The sequence below is a fragment of the Macrotis lagotis genome, chromosome 1 (genome assembly GCF_037893015.1).
Source record: "Macrotis lagotis isolate mMagLag1 chromosome 1, bilby.v1.9.chrom.fasta, whole genome shotgun sequence".
In the NCBI taxonomy this organism is placed as follows: Eukaryota; Metazoa; Chordata; class Mammalia; order Peramelemorphia; family Peramelidae; genus Macrotis; species Macrotis lagotis.
In genome coordinates, this window is record NC_133658.1 from 815924188 (window position 1) to 815945977 (window position 21790).

The 21790-nt window shown below is 32.8% G+C and overlaps 1 protein-coding gene across 16 annotated transcripts in view; it reads right to left on the reverse strand.

Annotated features, from left to right (window-relative positions):
• Positions 1–21790, reverse strand: part of PICALM (phosphatidylinositol binding clathrin assembly protein) — a 120839-nt gene that overhangs the window by 40319 nt on the left and 58730 nt on the right. For all 16 annotated transcript variants that reach the window (XM_074217044.1, XM_074217048.1, XM_074217043.1 and 13 more), the window contains exons 6-12: positions 21098–21209; positions 17848–17954; positions 16813–16854; positions 9351–9436; positions 8047–8170; positions 7241–7377; positions 4718–4821 (exon numbers count right to left, since the gene is read on the reverse strand). In XM_074217044.1, coding sequence (XP_074073145.1) covers positions 4718–4821; positions 7241–7377; positions 8047–8170; positions 9351–9436; positions 16813–16854; positions 17848–17954; positions 21098–21209 — 712 coding nt within the window. The remainder of the gene's footprint in view (positions 1–4717; positions 4822–7240; positions 7378–8046; positions 8171–9350; positions 9437–16812; positions 16855–17847; positions 17955–21097; positions 21210–21790) is intronic.

The window sequence follows — 21790 nt, forward strand, 5'->3', positions numbered from 1 at the left end:
AATAGGCATAAGCTCTCATTATTCCTTCCAAGGAATCTGGCATGATTTTGATACATGGGGGATATAGTATTTAAAAGATAGTCTTTAAAGGAACCTTTTACTTTAGTCAGTTATATGCTTTTTTTGAAGTTAACAAATAAGAGCATGCTTTGTTTTCTTGCATCTTTCATTTAACCATAAAAGTTTAAAGTTGTGGTATGCTATTTACAAAAGCTTGTTTCTTCCCTTCTACTTTCATCAAGAATGACCTCAATACTTAGACAGATTATTATAAAGATTTCATGCAATTGGGAAAACAGGTTTACATATCAGTAATTACTAATAGTTTCTAGTTAGTTTTTTGATAAAGAAAGGTCATGTCTCTTCCCTATCTTTGGTATCTTTTTCCTTCCAATATCTTGTCAAAATTATCTGCTCTAGCAAAAGACTTTTCTATATACTTTGTTCTTATCATTGTTTTCCTTACAGCTATTCTATATCTTTATATAAAGCATTAATCTACAAGATAGTAGAATCTAAATGGGCTAACTCTCATTATCAATAATGGTGAAGAGAATTCTAATATAGATCTTTACTGATCTTTTTACATTATCTGGTATGGTTAGTCATTTTTCTTAACTTTTCAATTTCATGTTTAAATACCTCCACAGGATGATCTAGCTTCATGCATCTGTTTCTAAGTATTCTGCATACTTTTCCCTTCATTGCTTCTTTCTTTTAAAAAGTAATACTCCTCATAGTCTACACTACACTGTTACACATTACAAAAAGATCAAATTCCCTTGAGGTGGTTATTAGTTTACACCCATTAATTTTCCTTTAAAAATAGTGATACATGGTTATATTTTTATTCATGTTTGTTTCATAAGCAAATCAAGCTGAAAGTACTTTAACTTCAAACCATCTATCCTCATTTGGTATTGATTTTGATGTTTGTTCTAACTTGATGGTTTGGCTACACATTGATAGATGAATTATGAATTGTTCATCACATCACTTAGCAATTTTCTTCAGTAAAGAAATTGTATGTATCTGTAAATTTGATATTTTTAAAAATGTTTTTATTGCTTGCAACATCCAGCATTTCCCAACACATGAGATATATATATATATACACACACCTATATACATGCAAGAAATTTTATAATCTGTGAACCCTGAATTTCTCTTGTTTCTTAATCCTAAATCTTTCAACATTTTTGTTTTCCAATAAGTCAACATAACTACCCTTTTGTTCAAGTTACAGAGCACTGAAATATAGATTGGTTTTAATCTGGGCAGACCATTATAAAATTTCTCTGTCTTCTCATCCGTTGCATCAGATAGCAAGGAGAAAAGGTCTAACTGCCTTCATAATAGTCAATGTTTATCATGGGTGATAAAATATGAAATGACCAAGTATACTATGACATGTTTCTTATCACCCCCTTTACTTATGATAATTTAATAATTACAACTCAAATAATTCCTGATATTGCTGAACTATGATATTCTATAGTAATAAAAGATCTAGGGGTGGCTAGGTGGTGCAGTGGATAGATCACTGGCCCTGGAGTCAGGAGGACCTGAGTTCAAATCCGGACTCAGATACTTAAAAAATTACCTATCTGTATGGCCTTGGGCAAGCCACTTAACCCCATTGCCTTGCAAAAAAACCTTAAAAAATGAAAAAATAAAAGATCTAGATGATAACGCAAAGGCTAGGCAGGCTACTGCCTAGTTATCTTTGAAAGACCTTGGAAAATAGGAAACTACAGGAATGGAGAAAAGACAATATCCTCAGTTTGAAAAGCAAAAATGAAGAGAATAAGAGTCTGTCAAATATAGGGTCAATATGGTTGATTTATAATGATGGGAAGATTCCAAAAAATAATTAAAGGAATTATAAGTGAACATCTAGAAAAAAAGCAGCAATCACAGAGAATTAGCATTATTTCATCAACATAAGGGCCTATTTTCATATCACCTCTTTCTAACAAAGTATTAAACAACGTATCACATGCTCTTTTTGTAAGATGTAAAAGATGAAGAAATACAGGCTAGATGATTTGGAAATTATCAACTTACAGCTGATCCAGCTGAACAGCTGGATCAAATTCCTAGTTATTAATGTATAAATGTCAATATAAAGGAGATCACTAGCACTGATCCTTAGTCTTACATGATTTACAATACAGTTGGTAAAATTAATAATGGCCTATCTACTACACTGGCAGATCAAAAAAGCTAGGAAAAATAGTTGACAGGATTGAAAAAATACCAAGATGAACTAAACTATGAGAAAAATACAAGAAAATATTAAAAAAGATAAATATCTACTCTTATATCTATTTAGGTTAAAGAAATCAACATTTCACAAAATGAGAGGGGACATTACAGTGATTAATCTTAAAAACATGTGTGAGGGGGCAGCTAGGCAGTGCAGTAGATAGAACACTGGCCCTGGAGTCAGGAGGATCTGAGTTTCAATGCGGCCTCAGATACTTAATAATTACCTAGCTGTGTGACCTTGGGCAAGTCACTTAACCCCATTGCCTTGCAAAAAAAATTAATAAAAAACATGAGAGTTCTGGTAGACTACAAGCTCAATGAGTATACAGTTTGCCAGAGTACACTACATAGGCCACAGTGTAAAAGATTAAAATCATATTTAAAAAATTGTTTAAGAAGTACATCACCAAACTGGAGAGAACACAGAAGGACAGTAATGACCTGAAGTTCAAATCATGTATTGACTGATTGAAGGAACTTGGGGCCTAAAAACATTAGATAAAAACATTAGCAATCTTCAAATATTAAGATTGCCACTTGGAAATGGTTATTAAGACTTCTGCCAGGTCCCTGAGGGCAAAACAAATAACTATATTTATATAATGTGTAATATAAAGATAAACTTTCTACAAATCAAATGTATAAAAACATGAAAGAACTGCCTCAGGAGGTAATAATGCCTTTCCTTTCCCTGAAGATCATAAAGCATCCTCATTTTTCAGGTAAGAAAAGTGAACCTGGAGGGGTTAAATGATTTAACTAAAACCATCTGAGTAGGGGTAGCTAGATGGCACCAGTGGATAGCTTATCAGCCCTGGAGTCAGGAGGACCTGAATTCAAATTTAGCCTCAGACACTTAATAATTACTTAGTTGTGTGACCTTGGGCAAGTCACTTAACCCCTTTGCCTTGTCAAAAAACAAAAAAACAACAAAAAATCTGTGTAGTAAGAGCCAGGTATAAAACTATGTCTTGTGACTTCAAATTAGTGATTCCCCCCCCCGCCCCGCCCCATACCAGATTATGGTTGAGTTTCTCCTGTGGTATGCTTGTTCATTTTTCACTGGACAAGGATTTCATATTTAAAGTAACAATAGCCAAGTTGGTGGCATTCAATTATGGATGACCTAGAAACTATTATTTTTACAATATCTTGCTCTCATTCTACTACTCTGCTATTGTCACTATAAAAGTGAAAAAAGAGACCAGATTTAAAATGAGGGGGAAAATGTGAATTTTTCTTTTTTTTTTTTTAAGAGGGTGCATAGGCATAAAGTAGTCAGCCAAAATTCAAGTGGCCAGATTACTGATAATTAACTTCTTCATGCCTGCCTAGGTTGGTGCTCAAAAAGCAGACCACCCCTGGAACCACATTTAAAGCCTTTGTAGTAACACAGACACTATCTTAGCTCGTGTTCTTTGCCAAAGTCTGAGAAGAGTTCAGATTTGACTTAATGTAACAATGAAACACTACAGTAGTTTTTTGCAGAATCAAAAATTATCTACTTAAGACAATGGGTTCTCAAGTTATTTTTTGGTCTTTTTAAAGGTGGTTCCTTTTAAATGAGGAAAGATAAAAAAAGATAGAAGAAAGTTGGAGCTGTATAAGTATTTCATATCCGAAAAGACAAACAAAAACAGCAGGCTAATTTTGGCCTGTGAAAGATAAGAAATGTTGGCTTATTAGTTCAGGTTCTGTTGGTGAACTAACAATCTCTGAATACAGCACATACAGTAGCTCTTTACTTAGACATCATATATTTTTTCTTGATGTCTCCTTTCCCTATATCTGTGTAACATTGTAGGTTATGATAAAAAAGGAGTTTAAAACTTGCTAATAAGTCAAAGTACTTCTCATTTAAAATCCAGAAAAAATCTAAAATCAGGGTCTCCTCAAATATTAAAGAATTTCCAATATGTTAAAAAGCATCAAATACTTCTGATTTTAAGAGACAAGAATTATCTCAACAGCCATTAATCTTAGTTTTAATTAATTTGAAACAATAAAAAAAGTCACTGTTGTAATTCACTAGAACATTATGGGCAAATATGTTAAAACCAACTGTATTTTACTAATCATACAGTATTACATATCTTCATGTTTTTCCCCACAGGTAAATTTATTCTTGATTAACAGAAAGATTCAGTTCTCTTTAAGTTGAATAAGATTTAACTGAACAATTAAACTTTCTTAAAGAAACATGACAAACTTATTAATGTAGCTTAAAAATTTTTCTAAAGTATTTCACCTTACTTTATTCTATAATTTAGTCTGGGCAATATGTTACACATTTATTTTCAAGAGTCAAGAATCTCCAATACAATTACTTTTTATATCATTACATATTTCTATTTACCAAATTAAACTGAAATCACATAGAAAAAGCAGTAGGATAGACTAATAACATAATTTATACAGTGTTCCATGCAGAATTCAGACTGCTTACCTCCCCATGTACTTGCTACCTGAGGTGCAGTTGATAAAGAATGTACAGATGGATGAAAACTTGGCTGTTGTAAATCAAGTAGATCATTTGGCAGCTTTGAAGTGCTAGAAAGAGAAATTTCAGGAAATATTTTACTTGCCCAATGCATACTTGACTACAGTTGCACACAAATTAAATATCAAGATAATAAAGGATACTATAAATATATGACTGAAATCTCCCAAATGTGGAAGTCATGAAGGATGAGACAGTCTTACATTATATTAAGTTCATATTATATTAAATACATATAAGCAACACTAAGTAGTATTTTATAATCAAGACCAGAATTTTAAAGTAATCAAATTACTATAACCCTTGAAAATATCAATGCCTACTCTTCCCTAACCCAAATCCTAAACCATACTAGATTCCCTCAATAAGAATACATACTATCCTGGATATTTTAAGTACCAAGAGAATCACCCAAATAATTTTCCTTAAGGCAAATTTTGTACATAGATTAAGCTCTAAGGCCTTTGATCGCATTCAAAACTGGATCCTCTTATTTTAAAAAAGTTAATGCCTATTTAAACAAGACCACAACTATATCTATTAAAATGGTAATTCTAAAAAGCAATTTCTGTTGGGGGACAAAGAGAAGGCCAATTCTGAAAATAACTAAAAAAGAATGAGTACTATTTTGGGATATCCCAATCAAAATACAAGGATTTTGCTTAAAATGCAACCAAATATAAGCAACACATAACCAAATATAAATAACTATAACTAAATATAAGCAACAACTTCAAGTCCTCATTTCTTTCTGTTTCTTGAAATGAAGCCATATCCTTCAGAAAAACATGGACTTAAGAGTTGAAAGGACCTTAGATGTTACTCATTCCAAGCCCTTTGTTCAAATCAACAAACTGAGGGTCTCCTTTAGAGGAGAAGTTATCAAGGGGAGGAATGGAAAGATATGACTTCTGTCTTTTGATTGGGGTTTTAAAGGTAGGAGAAACTGAAAAGATATGGAAAATAATCTTTATTTTGTACTTCCCTTTTTTCTCTTAGATTACATTAAATGTTATTAGAGACAAAATATTCATCAACCTTTGCATTATAGGTTTCTGAATTTGTCATTTAAATAACTGATAACATATGTTTTATATCACTTAAATTTTCCAATATTTCCTGTGTCTTCTACTCCCCAAGGAGCTATCACTCTTGACAAAAGTTTTAAAATAAAATAAAGACAGTTCAGTGGGATATGGAAACTAATACATGAAATATAATATTTGATGCTTATAATTACTAAATAAGGGGTAGTTCAGGTAGTACATACATTAGTTACCATTTTACTAATGAAGAAATGACCTCAGTAAATTTAAGGGATTTATTTGCTTGTGATTACAAAGCAGGTATCAGAAGCAAAATTCAAAATCAGGTGCCTCCTTAGTTCCAAATGCAGTACCTTTTACTCTACACCAGTAGTTCCTAAGTTTGGTTCTGTAAATTTGATTTTTGTTGTTGTGTTAGTTTACATTTTGATAACTGTATTTCAATATAATTGGTTTCCTCTGCAATTCTATGTATTTTATTCATTAAATTAAAAACACAATTCTAAAAGGGAACCCACAGGTTTCACCACATGCACAACACAAACCCCTGCTCTATATCACGGTACCGTGAAAAATAACAAAGTACATTAAAGAGCTTGCTAAATACATAAGATGCACAACATGACTTACAGTAAATCAAATCAATGATGTAGCAAAGTTTGTTTTTTGACTTTCTTTTTTATTTGTTTCATTTTTTTTTAGCTTTTTTTTTGCAAGGCAAATGGGGTTAAGTGGCTTGCCCAAGGCTACACAGCTAGGTAATTATTAAGTGTCTGAGACTGGATTTGAACCCAGGTACTCCTGACTCCAAGGCCGGTACTTTATCCACTATGCCACCTAGCCGCCCCTGATTTTCTTTTTAAATAAAAGAAGTTTCAGTATAATTAATGGCTCCAAGATATGTACTTTGCCTAAACAGCTAATTTATAGTACTCCCATTTGTTTATGTTAGACACTGTTTACTCTATGGCTCTGTGAACAATACCTAGGAGTCTATGGACTAAAGCTCTCTTCCTTTACCCATCACTCCCCGGTGGGCTTCATTCCATTATTAAAATAAAAGTTCTGTCAAGGAAGGGATTTTGTGTTTGTATTCCCAATGATTCATAAATGCTTTTCTGTTCATTCAATCTAGGATATTTTCAAAAGTTTTACCAACTAACTTAAATCTAGGGAAATCCCTGACTGCTACCTTCCAAAAGTTGAGGGAGGTTATAAATAAAACATCCTCTCTCAGACTGTGAGTCTTTTAAGAGCAGGGTCCAGTTCTGTCTTCCTTTGTAGCCCCAGGATCTAGGCACAGAGTAAGCACTTAATAAATATTTGTTAACTTACTTACTAAAAATATACATTTTTAAAAGTTTAAGAACACTATGTATAAATACTATTAACCTATCTTACAACCCAGAAGTCCATGACTTACCTGTTAGAAGAACTAGGGGTAGAAAATATGTCAATGGCTGGTGCAGTCATTATACTTCCTGCTGAGGTGGATACAGGAGAGGCTGCAGTTGTTAAAGAGGTATGAGGTTTCTTTGCAAGTTCTTTTAGACGCTGTTCCTACAGAGAAAATATAAATTCAGAGAAGAAATTCATTTATATGGCTTCTGTCAAAAATAAAATTTAGGGGCAGGTAGGTGGTGCAGTGGATAGAGCACCAGCCCTGGAGTCAGGAGTACCAGAGTTCAAATCCAGCCTCAGACACTTAATAATTACCTAGTTGTGTGGCCTTGGGCAAGCCATTTAACCCCACTGCCTTGCAAAACCTAAAAACTAAAAATAAAAATAAAATAAAATTTAAACAATGCTCTAGTTCATCACAGATGCCTGTTCTGGCAACTATATTAACCTATTTGCGGCAGAGGATAGAGAACTAGATTATCAACACTAATTACCAATATCTATCCAATCTTCAATTTCATATTATTTACAAAGAATCATAGAAACCTTGAAGGCCACTAAAACTAATCCTCTCAATTTTAACGATGAGGAACTGAGGCCAAAAATGATGAGTGATTTGCCAAGTGTCAAATAAATATTAAGTGTCAAGGATAGGATTTGAACCCTGGTCTTCTTAACTCCAAGTTCAACATTTTAATACATAATGCTTACTTAATAAAACATGGCTAATTACAGTTTACAGAAAAAAAATTACTATTTCTACCTTTAGTCTACACTTTTAAGAATGTTTACTTGTTTTTATTCCAATAAAGGGAATGATACACTTGCCTTTAAAGCTTTTAAACGAGCCTGTTCTTCCTCTAAAGCCGCTTGCTTTTCCCTTTCATCCACTTTGGTTAGAGACAGGCCAGTACTTGCCAAGGAAGAGACAGCATTGGAAAGGGTTGTAGCCCTAGAATAATTGGACAGAAAAAGAATTTGAAGATTGTCCCAAGTATTTCTTATTCCAATAAGAGAGGCAAGGGAAGAAATGATCTAGTGTATTCCCAATGTTAAACAGTGCCTGGTAAACAATAAGCACACAGTAAATTCTTGCTGGTTGACTACTATAACACAACATGTATCAGATTTTTTTCAACATGTTACTTTTGCTAAATTGATCTCTACTCCTATTTTTACTCATTATCAAAGGATGAATTTATGAGAGAAGAGAAAGAAAAATGCTGGGACTGTAAAAATAAAAGATATCATAAAATGTATTTAGTAACCTCTTAAGAGATGTCATTTAAATTCATGCACTGAAGACATCAACATAAATCTGCACTCCCTAGGGAAAATTTCACACAATTAAAAATTTATAATTAAATTCCTTCATTTTATCACATTTCCAATTAATATTATGTAATATAACATTCTGGGGGGAAAAAAAGTAGTTAATGTCAGGCAGTGAGGGAACAAAAGGCTACAAGAACCTGCTAGCAAACAGCCTTCTATTTGGTCCCATCTTTCTGTAGAACTAAATACCATTCATTTCTGTTAAGACTCAATTAAAAGGAAAAAAAAATTTCACATTTTCAATTTTATAATACTAGTCACATATAGTTTCACATTTGAAAAGATTGCTGACAATCTGATTAAGAACAAATTATACAAAAAAATTTTCAAAATGGCATTCAATGTTGGTGCATTTTGTCTAAGTCAATTTTTCAGGGTGGTTGCTCTATTAGACTTTTTGCTCTTTAATTATTAATTGTACCAGAAAACTGAAAGGGGAAATCTGGAATACTGAATAAATATTACAATTAGTCAATTAGTCATAATATATTAGGGATAATTTCCTCTAAAATATAAACAATTAGAATACAATGACATTTTCAAATGTCCTTAAGGAACAAAAAAATCCCTGAAAACAAAAACAACAATGTAAAAGGTTCCAAAAATCATAATATTGTATAAAAATTCAATGGTCACATGAAAATATTTTTATTATTTGTTTGGTAATTAATTTAGAAAATAAAGTCTTAGAAATCATATGCTTAAATGCTTAAGATGGCTATTGGGAGTGAAATCTGGAAATAATTAATAATAAGCTATTGAAATTAAAATATTAAAGAAGAACTTTTGAAAAGGACCTGCTTGCAGCTGTTGAGTCTTTGATTTTTTTTCCCTCCAAGGAGGCTAAATGTTGTTCCAAAGCATCAAGAAGACTGCTGGGAGCCTGAAAAAAAAATACAATTATGAAAATTTTCACAAATGAGTTAAATTAACTAAACACAAATGATATATAATAAGGCAAAGTATAAATTACTCTTTTATAAAATATAGTTTCACATAGGAATTATAAAGAATTCTAATTTTTGATAGGAAAAATGACCGTGCGCAATGTTAAAAACTTCAGTATTGGAAATAGTCACCAAACAAGTTGGGATATCGTGCAAAACAAATAAAAGACATTAGGAGTATATTCCATCTCCATAAAATCCCATTATTACACATGGAGACCATAACTCAGACTTTGTAATCAGTTTCCCAGATTTACATCTATATTTAATAATCAGAAAATCAGAGTCATCTCTATTGTTACTTCTTTCAAGTAATTGTATAGGATTCTCTGTTGACAGATCTTTTTAATGTTGCATTTTCACTATTATCTAATCAATGAGCATAATAAAATCTTGTATTATTGTCATTTTGTTAACTGATTTGATAAGATTTGGAAAAGCCTACTTTTCTTCTTCTAATATCTTTATCGAGGATTACTTATTTTTTAAAATTCTTTTTTCCAAAGATGGTAAAGGAGAACATGGAAAGATACTATAGTTATTGATGTTTTCTGCTTTGGGGGAATGGGATGAGAAGGATAATATTATCCAAGATATTTTTCATGCTTCTGAAATTTAAATATAAGATTTCAAATCTTATGAAGTATAATATTTCAATTGCTTTTTCAAAAATCAGTGAGAATCCCTCAATGCTTTAAAAATTGTGACACCTCCATCTAGATCTACTTTGCATTTATACTTGGCATAACTCAGTCATTTCTTTCACTTCCTTATTTCTCCAGGATCATTTCCAGTTCTAACAGTACATCTTGAACTGTAATGTTAAGAATTCAAACAAGGAGAATTCCAATGTCCTTGATGGTCAAGAAAAATTTGTTATAAATCTTTACTAATTTATATTGCTCTCTTTTCAGTTTATCCTTAATATTTTTTATGTAATAATAAGTTTATCCTTTATCAGGTATAGTTTTTGTTTGGCTGTATCTTTTATCAAGCTCTAATTAAATTTGTTTTTCCCTTCAATGCTTCTTGATATTTCTGAGGCAATAAGTTCATAATCTTCCACCACTGGAATCCACCAATCCACCATGATTCTAAGTTTTTACAAAAAGGTTTATATTCTAAAATGACACTGTTCTTTATCATTATGTATGTCTGTCTGTCTCTCTCACTCTCTTTAGTAAGATTAAAAGTGTGCTGAATGAAGCTATTTCTCATGTTTTTGGTCTCTTCCTTAGGCTGAACTAAAAGAAATGAGAATATTCTTTTCTCCCTTTCATTTTCATTTTTTTAAATGGTTCGGACTAGATTTGTTTTAACTGCACATTATATTTTATTTTTGTCCTTTGGTTCTGTATACCTACCTTTCTCAACACACCAACAATTCATCTGTAAATAACTGTAAGGCAATGAGTCATTTCTTTTCTATGAAAATATAATTGATTTCATTTTTTTGTGATTCTACAATTCTCAGTGATCAGCAAAGTACCTGGCATATACTGTTTAAGAAATGCTTGTTGACTGACAAACTCAAACTAGTCATGACATCAGCATGTTGCTTCATTGTACTTTACTTTGACCTTTCTCATTCTTTATTTTTGAAACCATTCTTTTATATATTTTCACTACCCTCCCCTATGTATAGATTTATGTTCAAATTACCAAGTATTGTGCTGTAAAGTCTTAATAAGGTCACTATGAAACTTTCTCACTCTGGATGGATGGTCTTAATTAAGGGCACCACACAATTCCTTGCTCTACAAACACTATTAGGATCTAAGTTGCAAACGATATCATAATGATCTTAAAAATAATAATTATATATGCTAGATTTCCCCGTTTCCCTCTTTCTACTCCTCCCAAAGAGTTATAATGACAAATAACATTTTTCAGAAAGCAGAAAGAAAAATATATTACCAAATTAATCATTATCAATCAACCAATTAACAACCAATAAACATATAGGAAAAAATGTGAAAATATACACAATGTTTCACAGCTGAAATGCCTGAGTTCTCAAAAATTAGGGGGATGGTATGAAAAGGGGTGTGTCTTTCCATTTCAATAATAATAATTATTAGCTAAACATTTAGCGCTTACTAAATAATTACTTTCCAATTATTATCTAATTTGATCACCACAACAATCCTGCAAAGTAGCTGCTGCTATTATTCTCATTTTTCAGGTGAGGAAACAAGAAGTAAACAGACATAAGTGACTTTGCCAGCTAGTCAGCTGTCTAAGGCCAAACTTAAACTCAGGTTTTCCTTTCCATGTTTCCAGATCCAGTGGTCTATCCACTATGTCATCTTGCTGCTAAGTTTGAGGTTGTTAGCTTTTGTGTATTATAATTTGTAATATATTACAATTTTGATTATTCTGAAGCTGTCCTTCCATTAAGGTCACTATAGTCAAAGTGAATATCATTTTATTTTAGCTTAACTTACCTTACTTTTGCATCAGTTCATTTATGTCTTTATATACTTCTCTAAATTCACTATATTCATCATTTCTTTCACCATAAAATCTCATAATATCCATATAGTTCAATTTTTGTTGTCATTCCTCATTCTGTCCTCTTTTTTATAACTACATAAAGTGCTACTATAAACATTTCAATATGCATCAGGCCTTTCTTTTTTTTGTACATAACTTCCTTGGAGTGCCTCTTTAGCAGTGGAATCTCTGGGTAAAATGGTTATGATCATTTTACTTTATTTGATTAATTCCAAGTTGCTTTCCTGAATAATTGTTTTAATACATAGCACCAACAATATACTACTGTACCTGACTCGCCTCAAACTGCTCCAAAATTGATTATTCCCTTCATTCATCTTTACTCATTTGTTGGGTATATGTTTAAATAATGTAACTGCTTAGAAATAATGTAAATTTGCCAAGAATAATTTCTTGGAGAGGCAGCATAGCAGAAGGGAATGGGAAAAGGCCTAATAGGAAAAGACACAGATTCAAGTCAGTCTAATAGTTAGGTTAGCCTAGACAAGTCATTCAATGTCTCAGTGACTCAGGAAATTCAAAAATTAAAAACCATTGCTAATTTGCATTTTTAGAGAGAAGTTTCCTATTTAAGAGTAATTAGAGATCTGATTGAAGTAAAAAAAAAAAGTCTTGGAATGCACATACCCTGACACTAGGTCCAAAGATTTCTGAGAAGCAAGAACCTGAGAAAAGCTTTAAAAGCTGAGCACTCAGTAATATAACTAAAACTCTTCACTAGTATTTGTGCCTTCTAAGGTATTTTACCCAAGACAAGCCTGTCAGGGTAGCTATAAAGTCTGCAATACAAACACACCCTTTTTCTCTTCATTCCTTAATTTCTCCCTGTACATAACTGAGAACCTACACAATAACATTAAAAGATCTAGACTACACCAAAATAACACTTTCAGGCAGAATGACTGTTTATAGACTAAGCACATGTGAATACATCTACAGCGCAGGTTTTTTCATTTTACAACATTAGGGAAAAAAAATTATACTGAGAACAGAGAAAAAGTCTGAAATGATAGAACTCCAAGTTAAAATGGCATTCATTACAATGAAATTTTACTCATTAGTTTTTTTCCTTCTTCTAACTTTCTTCCTACTTCTGTTTGGTCAGTCATTCACTGGACAAGCATTTATTAATAAGCCCTATGAACCAGGCACTATCCTCATCTCAGGAGTTATATAAGACAAAAATGAATCCCTGTTCTCAAGGAATTTACATTTTATTGGAGAAAACAAAATGGAAATAGAAACTCATATATGTAAAATAATGAACATACAAAGTATTAGGGTAGAGATAAACTAGCAATAGGGGAAGGATCAGACAGACTTCATATAGGTAGTTGCATTTAAACTTACCTAGAGATTTTTAAGGTAGCATAAAGAGGAAATAAACTTAAGATTTAGCCATATAAAAATGGAAGTGGGAGAGAAAAGGTAGTTAAGTGGTAAAGTGGAGAGAATACTCAATCTAAAATCAGGAAATTCTTAGTTCAAATCAGACTTCTGATACTTATTATGTGATCCTGAGCAGGTCATTTATAACCTTTGCCCTATATTATTCAATTGTAAAATATAGTTGGAAAACAGCAAAACCAGAAGTCAGGAAGATTCTTCCTAAATTCAAATCTAGCCTTTGTGACCCTAGGCTAGTCACTTACTTAACTCTGCTGACTCAGTTTCCTCAACTATAAATTGAGCTGAAGAAAGAAATGGCAAACTATTCCAGCATCTCTGCCAAGAAAACCCAAATGGGATCACCAAGAGTGAACTGAACCACCTCAACAACAGCACCATAATAAAATGTGGTTAATAATAGCACCTACCTCTCAAGATTGTTATGAGGATAAAAAATAACTTTGCAGATCTTAAACCCACTAGGCTTAAATGCTTACTATTGTTGTTTACAAGGAAAAACAAGTATTTTTGCCAGGATGTACTAGATTACATGAAGGCATTTTAAAAATGAAATATGGAAATTTGTACTGTATCCTAGTGTAGTCATTAGAACCTCCAGAGCTTGGGAGTGACAGAATTATTTCTATGTTTTAATATCATCAATTTGGTAGTTATAAGGCAGATAAATTAGGTAGGTGGACCTCCATAACAATTTACACAAATGGCAAGGTACTAGAAAAAGAATAGTCTTTTAAGAACCCTTTTAAATCTAGCCAAATGGTCCTTAAAGTCATTTTTAGAAATAGAGTAGAAAAGGTGTAAGGAAACAATGCTCCATGCCAATGTAAGAATTTCCCACTGCATGGGAAGCTAAGTGATGCAATGGAAAGAGCACCAGCCCTGGAGAAGGACCTGAGTTCAAATTCAGTCTCAGATAGTTGATAATTACTGGCTTGGTGACCTTGGGCAAGTCACTTAACCCCATTGCCTTGCGCATATATATATATGTATGTATGTGTATACACACACACACACACACACATATGTATGTATGTATTGCAATATATAATTCCCATTTCCATACTCCTCTACTCTTCTGCATGGCTACCACATCCACTGAAATCATAATTAAGAGCAATGGAAACAAAAAAACTACACAGCAGTTGGGAACTTAAAATATGGAGGGGGAAAAACTAAAAGAAGATACCCTACAAATGGAGAATACTTAGTAACCCTACTGCCTTGAAAAAAAATAAAACTCAAACCACTCAGGATGCAAAAACCAATTAAAAAATAAAATAAAATTTAGAACAAAAGCACCAGCTGCCATTTTTTTTAACATTCATGTAGTATGCCTTTTTGTTGAACAGCTAAAGGAAATTTAATAAATAATAAGATAAACTAAAAATGCACAGGCAAATGTATAAATACTAAATGAATACTAATAAAACCATGCATCCTTTAATCACAGTTAATGAATTTTGTAGCATTCACAATGAAACTGTCGATCATCCTTGTGGTAAGGAAGTAATCTTTCAATTGAAGTCTTATAATAGAAAAGGATAAACATGTTTCATCCTCAGTCTCTGCAATTGTGCCTTTGTAATGTTAATAGACAGACTGCTCACATTCATTCATCTTGCTTCATCCTGAGCCAGTTCCTAGACGTTTCCTAGCTTTTTCTGAAACCATCCCTTAGGTCATTTGTTAGGATACAACAGTATTCCATAACACTCATATTACCATGATTTACTCAGTCACTGACCAACTGATGCATGGGAAGCTCAGTGTTTTTTTATTTTGAAGAGAAATAGCTAACTACTATGCCCCACTAATCATATCAGAATTTTCTATAAGAGGAAAAGGATGTGCTGAATCTCCTCCTTCCTTGCATCTCAGACTGAAATAATGAGTGCTATGAGCACAGCTCAATTGGTTTTAAATATTCTAAGCACTACAATTATTCCATCCAACAAATTCAAGACAAAGATATAACCATAATACTATAAAAAAATAATAAAAGCAGCAGTGCAAAATGCTATACATGATTTTTTTGAACAAAGTCACTACTGAGGGACAGCTTCATGCAAGAGGTTAGATTGGGGGGGCTTTTTGGTTTGTTTTTTGCTTGTTTTTATTTTTATTTTTTGCAAGGCAAAGTGGCTTGCCCAAGGCCACACAGTTAGGTAATTATCAAGTGTCTGAGGCCAGATTTGAACTCAGGTACTCCTGGCTCCAGGGCCGGTGCACTATCCACTGTGCCACCTAGCTACCCCTCGGAGTTTTTTTAAAAGATGAGAAAACATTTGATGATTTTATTAACACGATTAAAAAAAACAGTAACTATATACACTTTAAAGTAAAGTATCATAAGAAACAATGTATTATATATTGCCTCCTAATATTTTAGGTGTAAACTAATTTACTTTTAATTTTTATCAATATAATGTTTTCTACTTTGGACTTCTTCCAGTATCCTTCTCCCTTCACCCAAGTGAGCTACCTTGTACAATAAATAATATTTTAGAATGGAAAGACAAAATAAAATGTTTTTAAATATTCAGTCTATAAATAATATGTATAAAATAGGTTCTACAGGAAAACTAACATATTTACTGATATCTTAATCCAACTTCATAAAGACTAATTTCTTTCCAAAATCGAAGTCACAGCAAAAAGGGAAGTTCTTAAGCTCAAGATAAATTCAGTTAGGGTTAGAAGGTACAGGATAGTCTCTTAAGAAACAATTGAGATAGAGAGTTGAGAGTGGGTGCCCTTGCCTCCAAAAAAGTCTGGCATAGGTACCTGCAGCAATGGCAATAAATCTCCTCACTTTCTAGAAGGAAGTATGAAAGGAAATTGATACAGTAAATACTTGAGTTTGGGAAAGGCAGGTTTCTTTCAGAAGTAACACAGTCAGGGGCAGCTAGGTGGCGCAGTGGATGGAACACTGGCCCTGAAGTCAGGAGTACCTGAGTTCAAATGCGGCCTCAGACACTTAATAATTACATAGTTGTGTGGCCTTGGGCAAGCCACTTAACCTCATTGCCTTGCAAAAACTTAAAAAAAAAAGTAACAGTCATGGAACTGATGGTGGCTAAGGACTTGGGAAATGAATTACCACAGGATCAGATTAGAGAAAACCCACAGACTAAGTGTAACCCTAAAATGCCCCACCATGTCAAATGTCCTGCAGGAAATGTTCTAATTAGCCCCAACTTAGTAATGGCTTTATAGAATACTGCATAATTTCATTAATTTGCTTTGATAAAATATTAAGATTTTCCTGAGTGACCTCATGTTATTTTTCTTCTTTCTATGAAGTCTCTCAATATGCAGTTTTCTATCCTATTTAATTAAAAAAAATATTGTTCTTCAAACACAAACAAAAAACCCAATGTATTACCTGTGAAAGATCTGGTATATCACCTCTGTCAATACCAACTTGCTGTAAGAGAAAAGATTAAATTTAAATCACTTTTTTTTATATGTGAAGTAAAACTACTAGAAAAGGCATTTATTCAAAAGCATTACAACACAATGTGATATAGTATAGTAAAAGTCCTCCACTGATTAAAATGGGTCTCACATCCTGCGGACTCTTACAATAACCATATAGGCAAATTGTTTTCTCTGAACCTTCTTTCTCATCTAGAAAAAGAGGGAATCTTACTTGTTGGCTACTTAAAACCTTATTGGGCTGTGAAGTAAATATTTTATGAATTCTAAAGTGCTACACATATACATATATATGAATGTTTTTATTAAAATATAGAATTTATTAACATTACAGAATACAGATAAAAAGAAGAAAAATCTCAAAAAATAAACTTATAGAATTCATTATTTCTAATTATTGACTTGTCTTCAGCAAGTAAATGTTTTCAGTTATCTGGGGAAGAAAACTGGGAATATAATCTCATTCATAAGCACCCAACTACCTTAATAGCAATGCTGCTATCTTGTAGTTAGATTCCAAATATATATGAATACAAATCCAGTTGCATTTAGATCACATGGTGATCATGATAACGATGAAAAAAACTCGTATTTTAATAGCCTTAAAAGATTTCTAAGACACTGCCCTTAAAATAACCCTGTAAAGGTAAGTATAACAAGAAGAGAGTAGTCCCTTTCAACAGAGAAAACCAAGAAAAATAATTAAGGAGCCCTGCAAACTCCCACTCAAAAAATATAAGATAATTTACTAATTATCTGCATGGGTGGTATTCAAAGTTGGTTTGCAAAGTTATATGATTACTCCCATTGTGTGATACTTGTAAAGAAATTTACCTAGGAATGATCATATGCAATTAAGTTCCATTTCACATAGGCAAGAGACCAAAGCCCCTGAATGGAACCTGAGTAATCTGCTTGATCACAATCTGAACTGCTAGAAAATACAATTTAAAGAGTTACATTAAATTAGAGACAATTTTACCTCTGCCACTTTAAGGAACTCAGAGATCCTTGTCATTCTAGTCAAAAACTTCTTATAGATGTCAAGGCCTTCTTTGCACTGGTTCTTTTTCATATCAAAATATTTTTCTGTGAAAGAAAAAAACTATTTCTTATATTTTAACCAAAATGAATATAAGGATTCTGTTTCAACTTTTATCAGCATATTCCAGGGTGAACTCCAAAGTGACAGCAGAGGCTTTCCTTAAATATCATATATATTTAATATACTTAAGACTAGTGTTTCCTTTGCTTATGACCTAAGTCAAATTATTCCACTTCTTGGCAATGGAAAAACAAAACTCTATATCTTATTCATTCTTCTACCATTCCTTAAAATATACCTATGTATGCACATAATTTAACGTCTCAGATTATGGCAACTTTCAAATATATTTAATATATTTTTAAGGATCCAAACTTGAGGTTTTATTCATGTTAGAATACTCCTACCTTACATGTTTGTTGTAAAGATAAACTAGGAATGGATTTATAAATCTCTTGGGAGATAAAAAGCTAAACAAGCATAAGAATTAAAAAGAGTCTCTAGATAATGCCATTTAAGCACCACTAGAAGGAAATGGGATTATTTGGTTAGCCCAGCTGGAGACTCTAGGGAAACAATGATAGAGGTGTTCAAGTATATAAAGGCTTGTTATAGAGAAGGGTGATAAAATTTGTTCTGCCTGGTCTAAGAAGGCAGACCTATAAGCAAGGAGTACAAATTGCAAGGAGATTTAGGTGTTTTGTGAGGAAAAATTTCGTAACAACTAAGAGTTATCCCAAACTGGAATAGGTTATTATCTTGCAAGTTAATTAGTTTCCATTCTCTTAGAAGTATTCAAGTAAGGACTAGATACCATCAGTTGAGTTTGTTATGAGAGGGAATTCTTATTAAGATATGCACAGACTTGATGGCTTGTGGTCCCTTTCAACGAAGATTAAGTATAAACCTTTCTACAACTATTCTCCAATTTACTGACAGTTTGAGAAAGTGACCTGAGGCAGAAACTAACTGACTTGCCTAGGGTCACAAAGGCATCAGGAGGGGATTTAAACCCAGGTTTTTCCTGGGTGTCTCACAAATTTCTTACCCTTTTAAAATCTACTGGAAAAGCACACTTCATATATAGAAAGTGTAAGCACAGTACTCCAACCCTACAAGGCATGATTAAACTACTTTCTTCAGTAGTATAGGGAAAAGAGCTAGAATAATTCACACACATAGATTACAGAATTTCAAAATGTCACTGGAAAGGACTAGATAAGGAACTGAGTTGAATCTTTACTTGAACAAGAATCTTTGTACTAAGAGCTTTGGTTAAGGAGGAACCATGCTGAGAGGAGCAGCTAGGTAGGTGGCAGAGAGGACAAAGCACTGGCCTTGAAGCCAGGAAGCCAGGAGGACAGGAGTCTGAATCTGTCCTCAGACACTTAGCACTTACTAGCTGTATGACCTTGGGCAAGTCCCTTAACTCTGATTGCCTTGCATCCAGGGCCATCTCCAGTCATCCTGACTTATAACTGGCCACTGGACCCAGATGGCTCTGGAAGAGAAAACAAGGCCACTGACTTAGCAGTCACGGACTCACTCAAATCTAATTTATATGTTTGTCATTGCATCAATTCCCCTGAAGTCATTGTCTTCTTCAAGAACTAAAGACAAGCATTATCATGCTGAAGAGGTCCCCCCACCTTTTATAAAGCTAAATATTAAGAAACTATTTCTTACAGCAAGAGTAAATTTGCCTCTAATTTCATATAATGCAAAAGGATCCTTCAAGTCCTTTAGGAGAGCTATTAATGTCTTCTATATTTTCTTCTTTAGGTTATATGCACCCTATTCCCTTCGATCAATCCTCATACATGATGATTATAGTAGTCCTTGTTTTAAAATAAGGGGTATATTCAATGTTTTTCTTAAAATAGGGTTTTAAGAACTGAAAAAGTTCTCCAGATACAATCTGACTCTTAAGTGTCTCTAAAGTCTAAGACTGCATTACATTTTTTTTGATTACTACAACATACTTTTGACTAATATAGATGCAGCCCACTAATCTCCCTCTTTTTCCCCAAATGAATGTCTAACCATACCTTCAAATTATATTCAAAGTTGATTATATGAACTTCTTGTGTAAGACTTTGTATTTATCCTCATTAAATTTTAGTATTTTAGCCTGTCAAGAGATTTTTGAATCTTGTCATTCAGTGTACCATTCTTTTCAGCTCTAAGTCAACTACAAACCTGGTAAATATGGCACTACACCTTTATGCAAGTGACAGATAAAAATTTTTTTAAAGCTTAGGACTAAGAGGAAAGGCACAAATCCAAAAACCATTTCCTCAATGCTCATTTTTTCTTGACCTCTCTGTGTAACTTCAACCATCTCATCCTTAGTATTCTTCTATCTAGGTTTTGGGAAAACCATTCCTTTACTTCTCCTGCTATCAGATCACTCCATCTCATTCTCCTTTGCTAAACAAGATCCAGATCTCACACTCTAACCATAAGGGTCCCAAAGCATCCTGTCTTCTCTTCTCCCTCACTCCCACTAGTGGTGATCTCAACAACTCTCCTATATTTTAATTACCACCTGCAGTATAATGATTATCAAATATACTTATCCTTAGAACTTTCTGTTAACCACTAATCTTGCAACTCCAATTGTTTTTTCAGACATTCTAAACTGGACATACAGTACACATCAAACATTCAACATATCCTAACTAAACTCATCTTTTTCCCTAATTCCTCACAATATATTGTCTCCCACCCTCTTCGTCCCTTGCAGTCAATCCGTTGGCAAGGCCACTCAATTTCACCATCTCTTAAATATGACCCCCTAAATAATAAACTCTTTGTAGTTTTTACTTTTAAGTGAGAGGAGGGGAAAGAGATAAAACATTAATTATGTGGTCAAAATATATAAAGAGTTATGGTACAGGAAGAAAAATCTTAGATTTTACAACATGAAACACTTGTAATAAATTTGTAAAACAACACTTATTAAGCAGAGGAGTTCATAAGAATAATTACATTTACAAAAACACAAAGATCACTTTACATATTGAAGTAAGTTAATTAGGAGACTGAAGGCATATATAAATCATTTTTCCATAAATCAGTCATGTGAACATTTGAACTCTCAAGAATAGTTTCAAATGATCACTTCAAAAAACATTACTCATTCTAACTTTGAATATAGGGTAAGAAATGTTAGAGAAATATTTACCCAAGAGATTAATAATTCCTTCATTATATGCTGCAAAGAGTCTAATGGCATCTTTGAAAAGGAGCATGAAGGCAGCATTTATTACTCCATTTGTAAGCTCATTGCTATTAACCTGGGGGGAAAAAAAACCAAGAAAACATCAGATAAAAAAGTATCACTTCATTAAATGTTTTCAAGTTATATTATATATCTAAATAGTCAGAAAGATGTAAATATAAAATACATATTTATATATATTCATTTCAAGAATGAAGACACCTAAGCTAAAAAGAAACCTCATATAAACCAGAATGCTTGGGTAGCACTTTTGTAGTAGCAAAGAACTAGGAATAAAGTAGATGTCCTCCATAAAATGGCTAAAACACAGTATGTTTTACAAAATGTAAAGGAATATTGTGGTACCCAAAGAAATAATATAAAGTATGAACTCACACCTATCATTTCTCCCCCTGCAACAAAGCTAATATGGAAATATTTTGCATGACCTTACATGTAAAATGGGTATCACATTTCTTGCCTTCTCTCAATGGGTGAGGAAGAGAGAGGAAAGAGAGAATTCAAATTTCAAAAAATTTTTTTAAATTATTGTTAAAAATTAATTTTTAAAAAACAATGCCAAGACTTCAGAGAGATATGGGAAGACAATATGAATTGATGCAAAGTGAAGGAGAATGAAGAAAATGATATACCCAA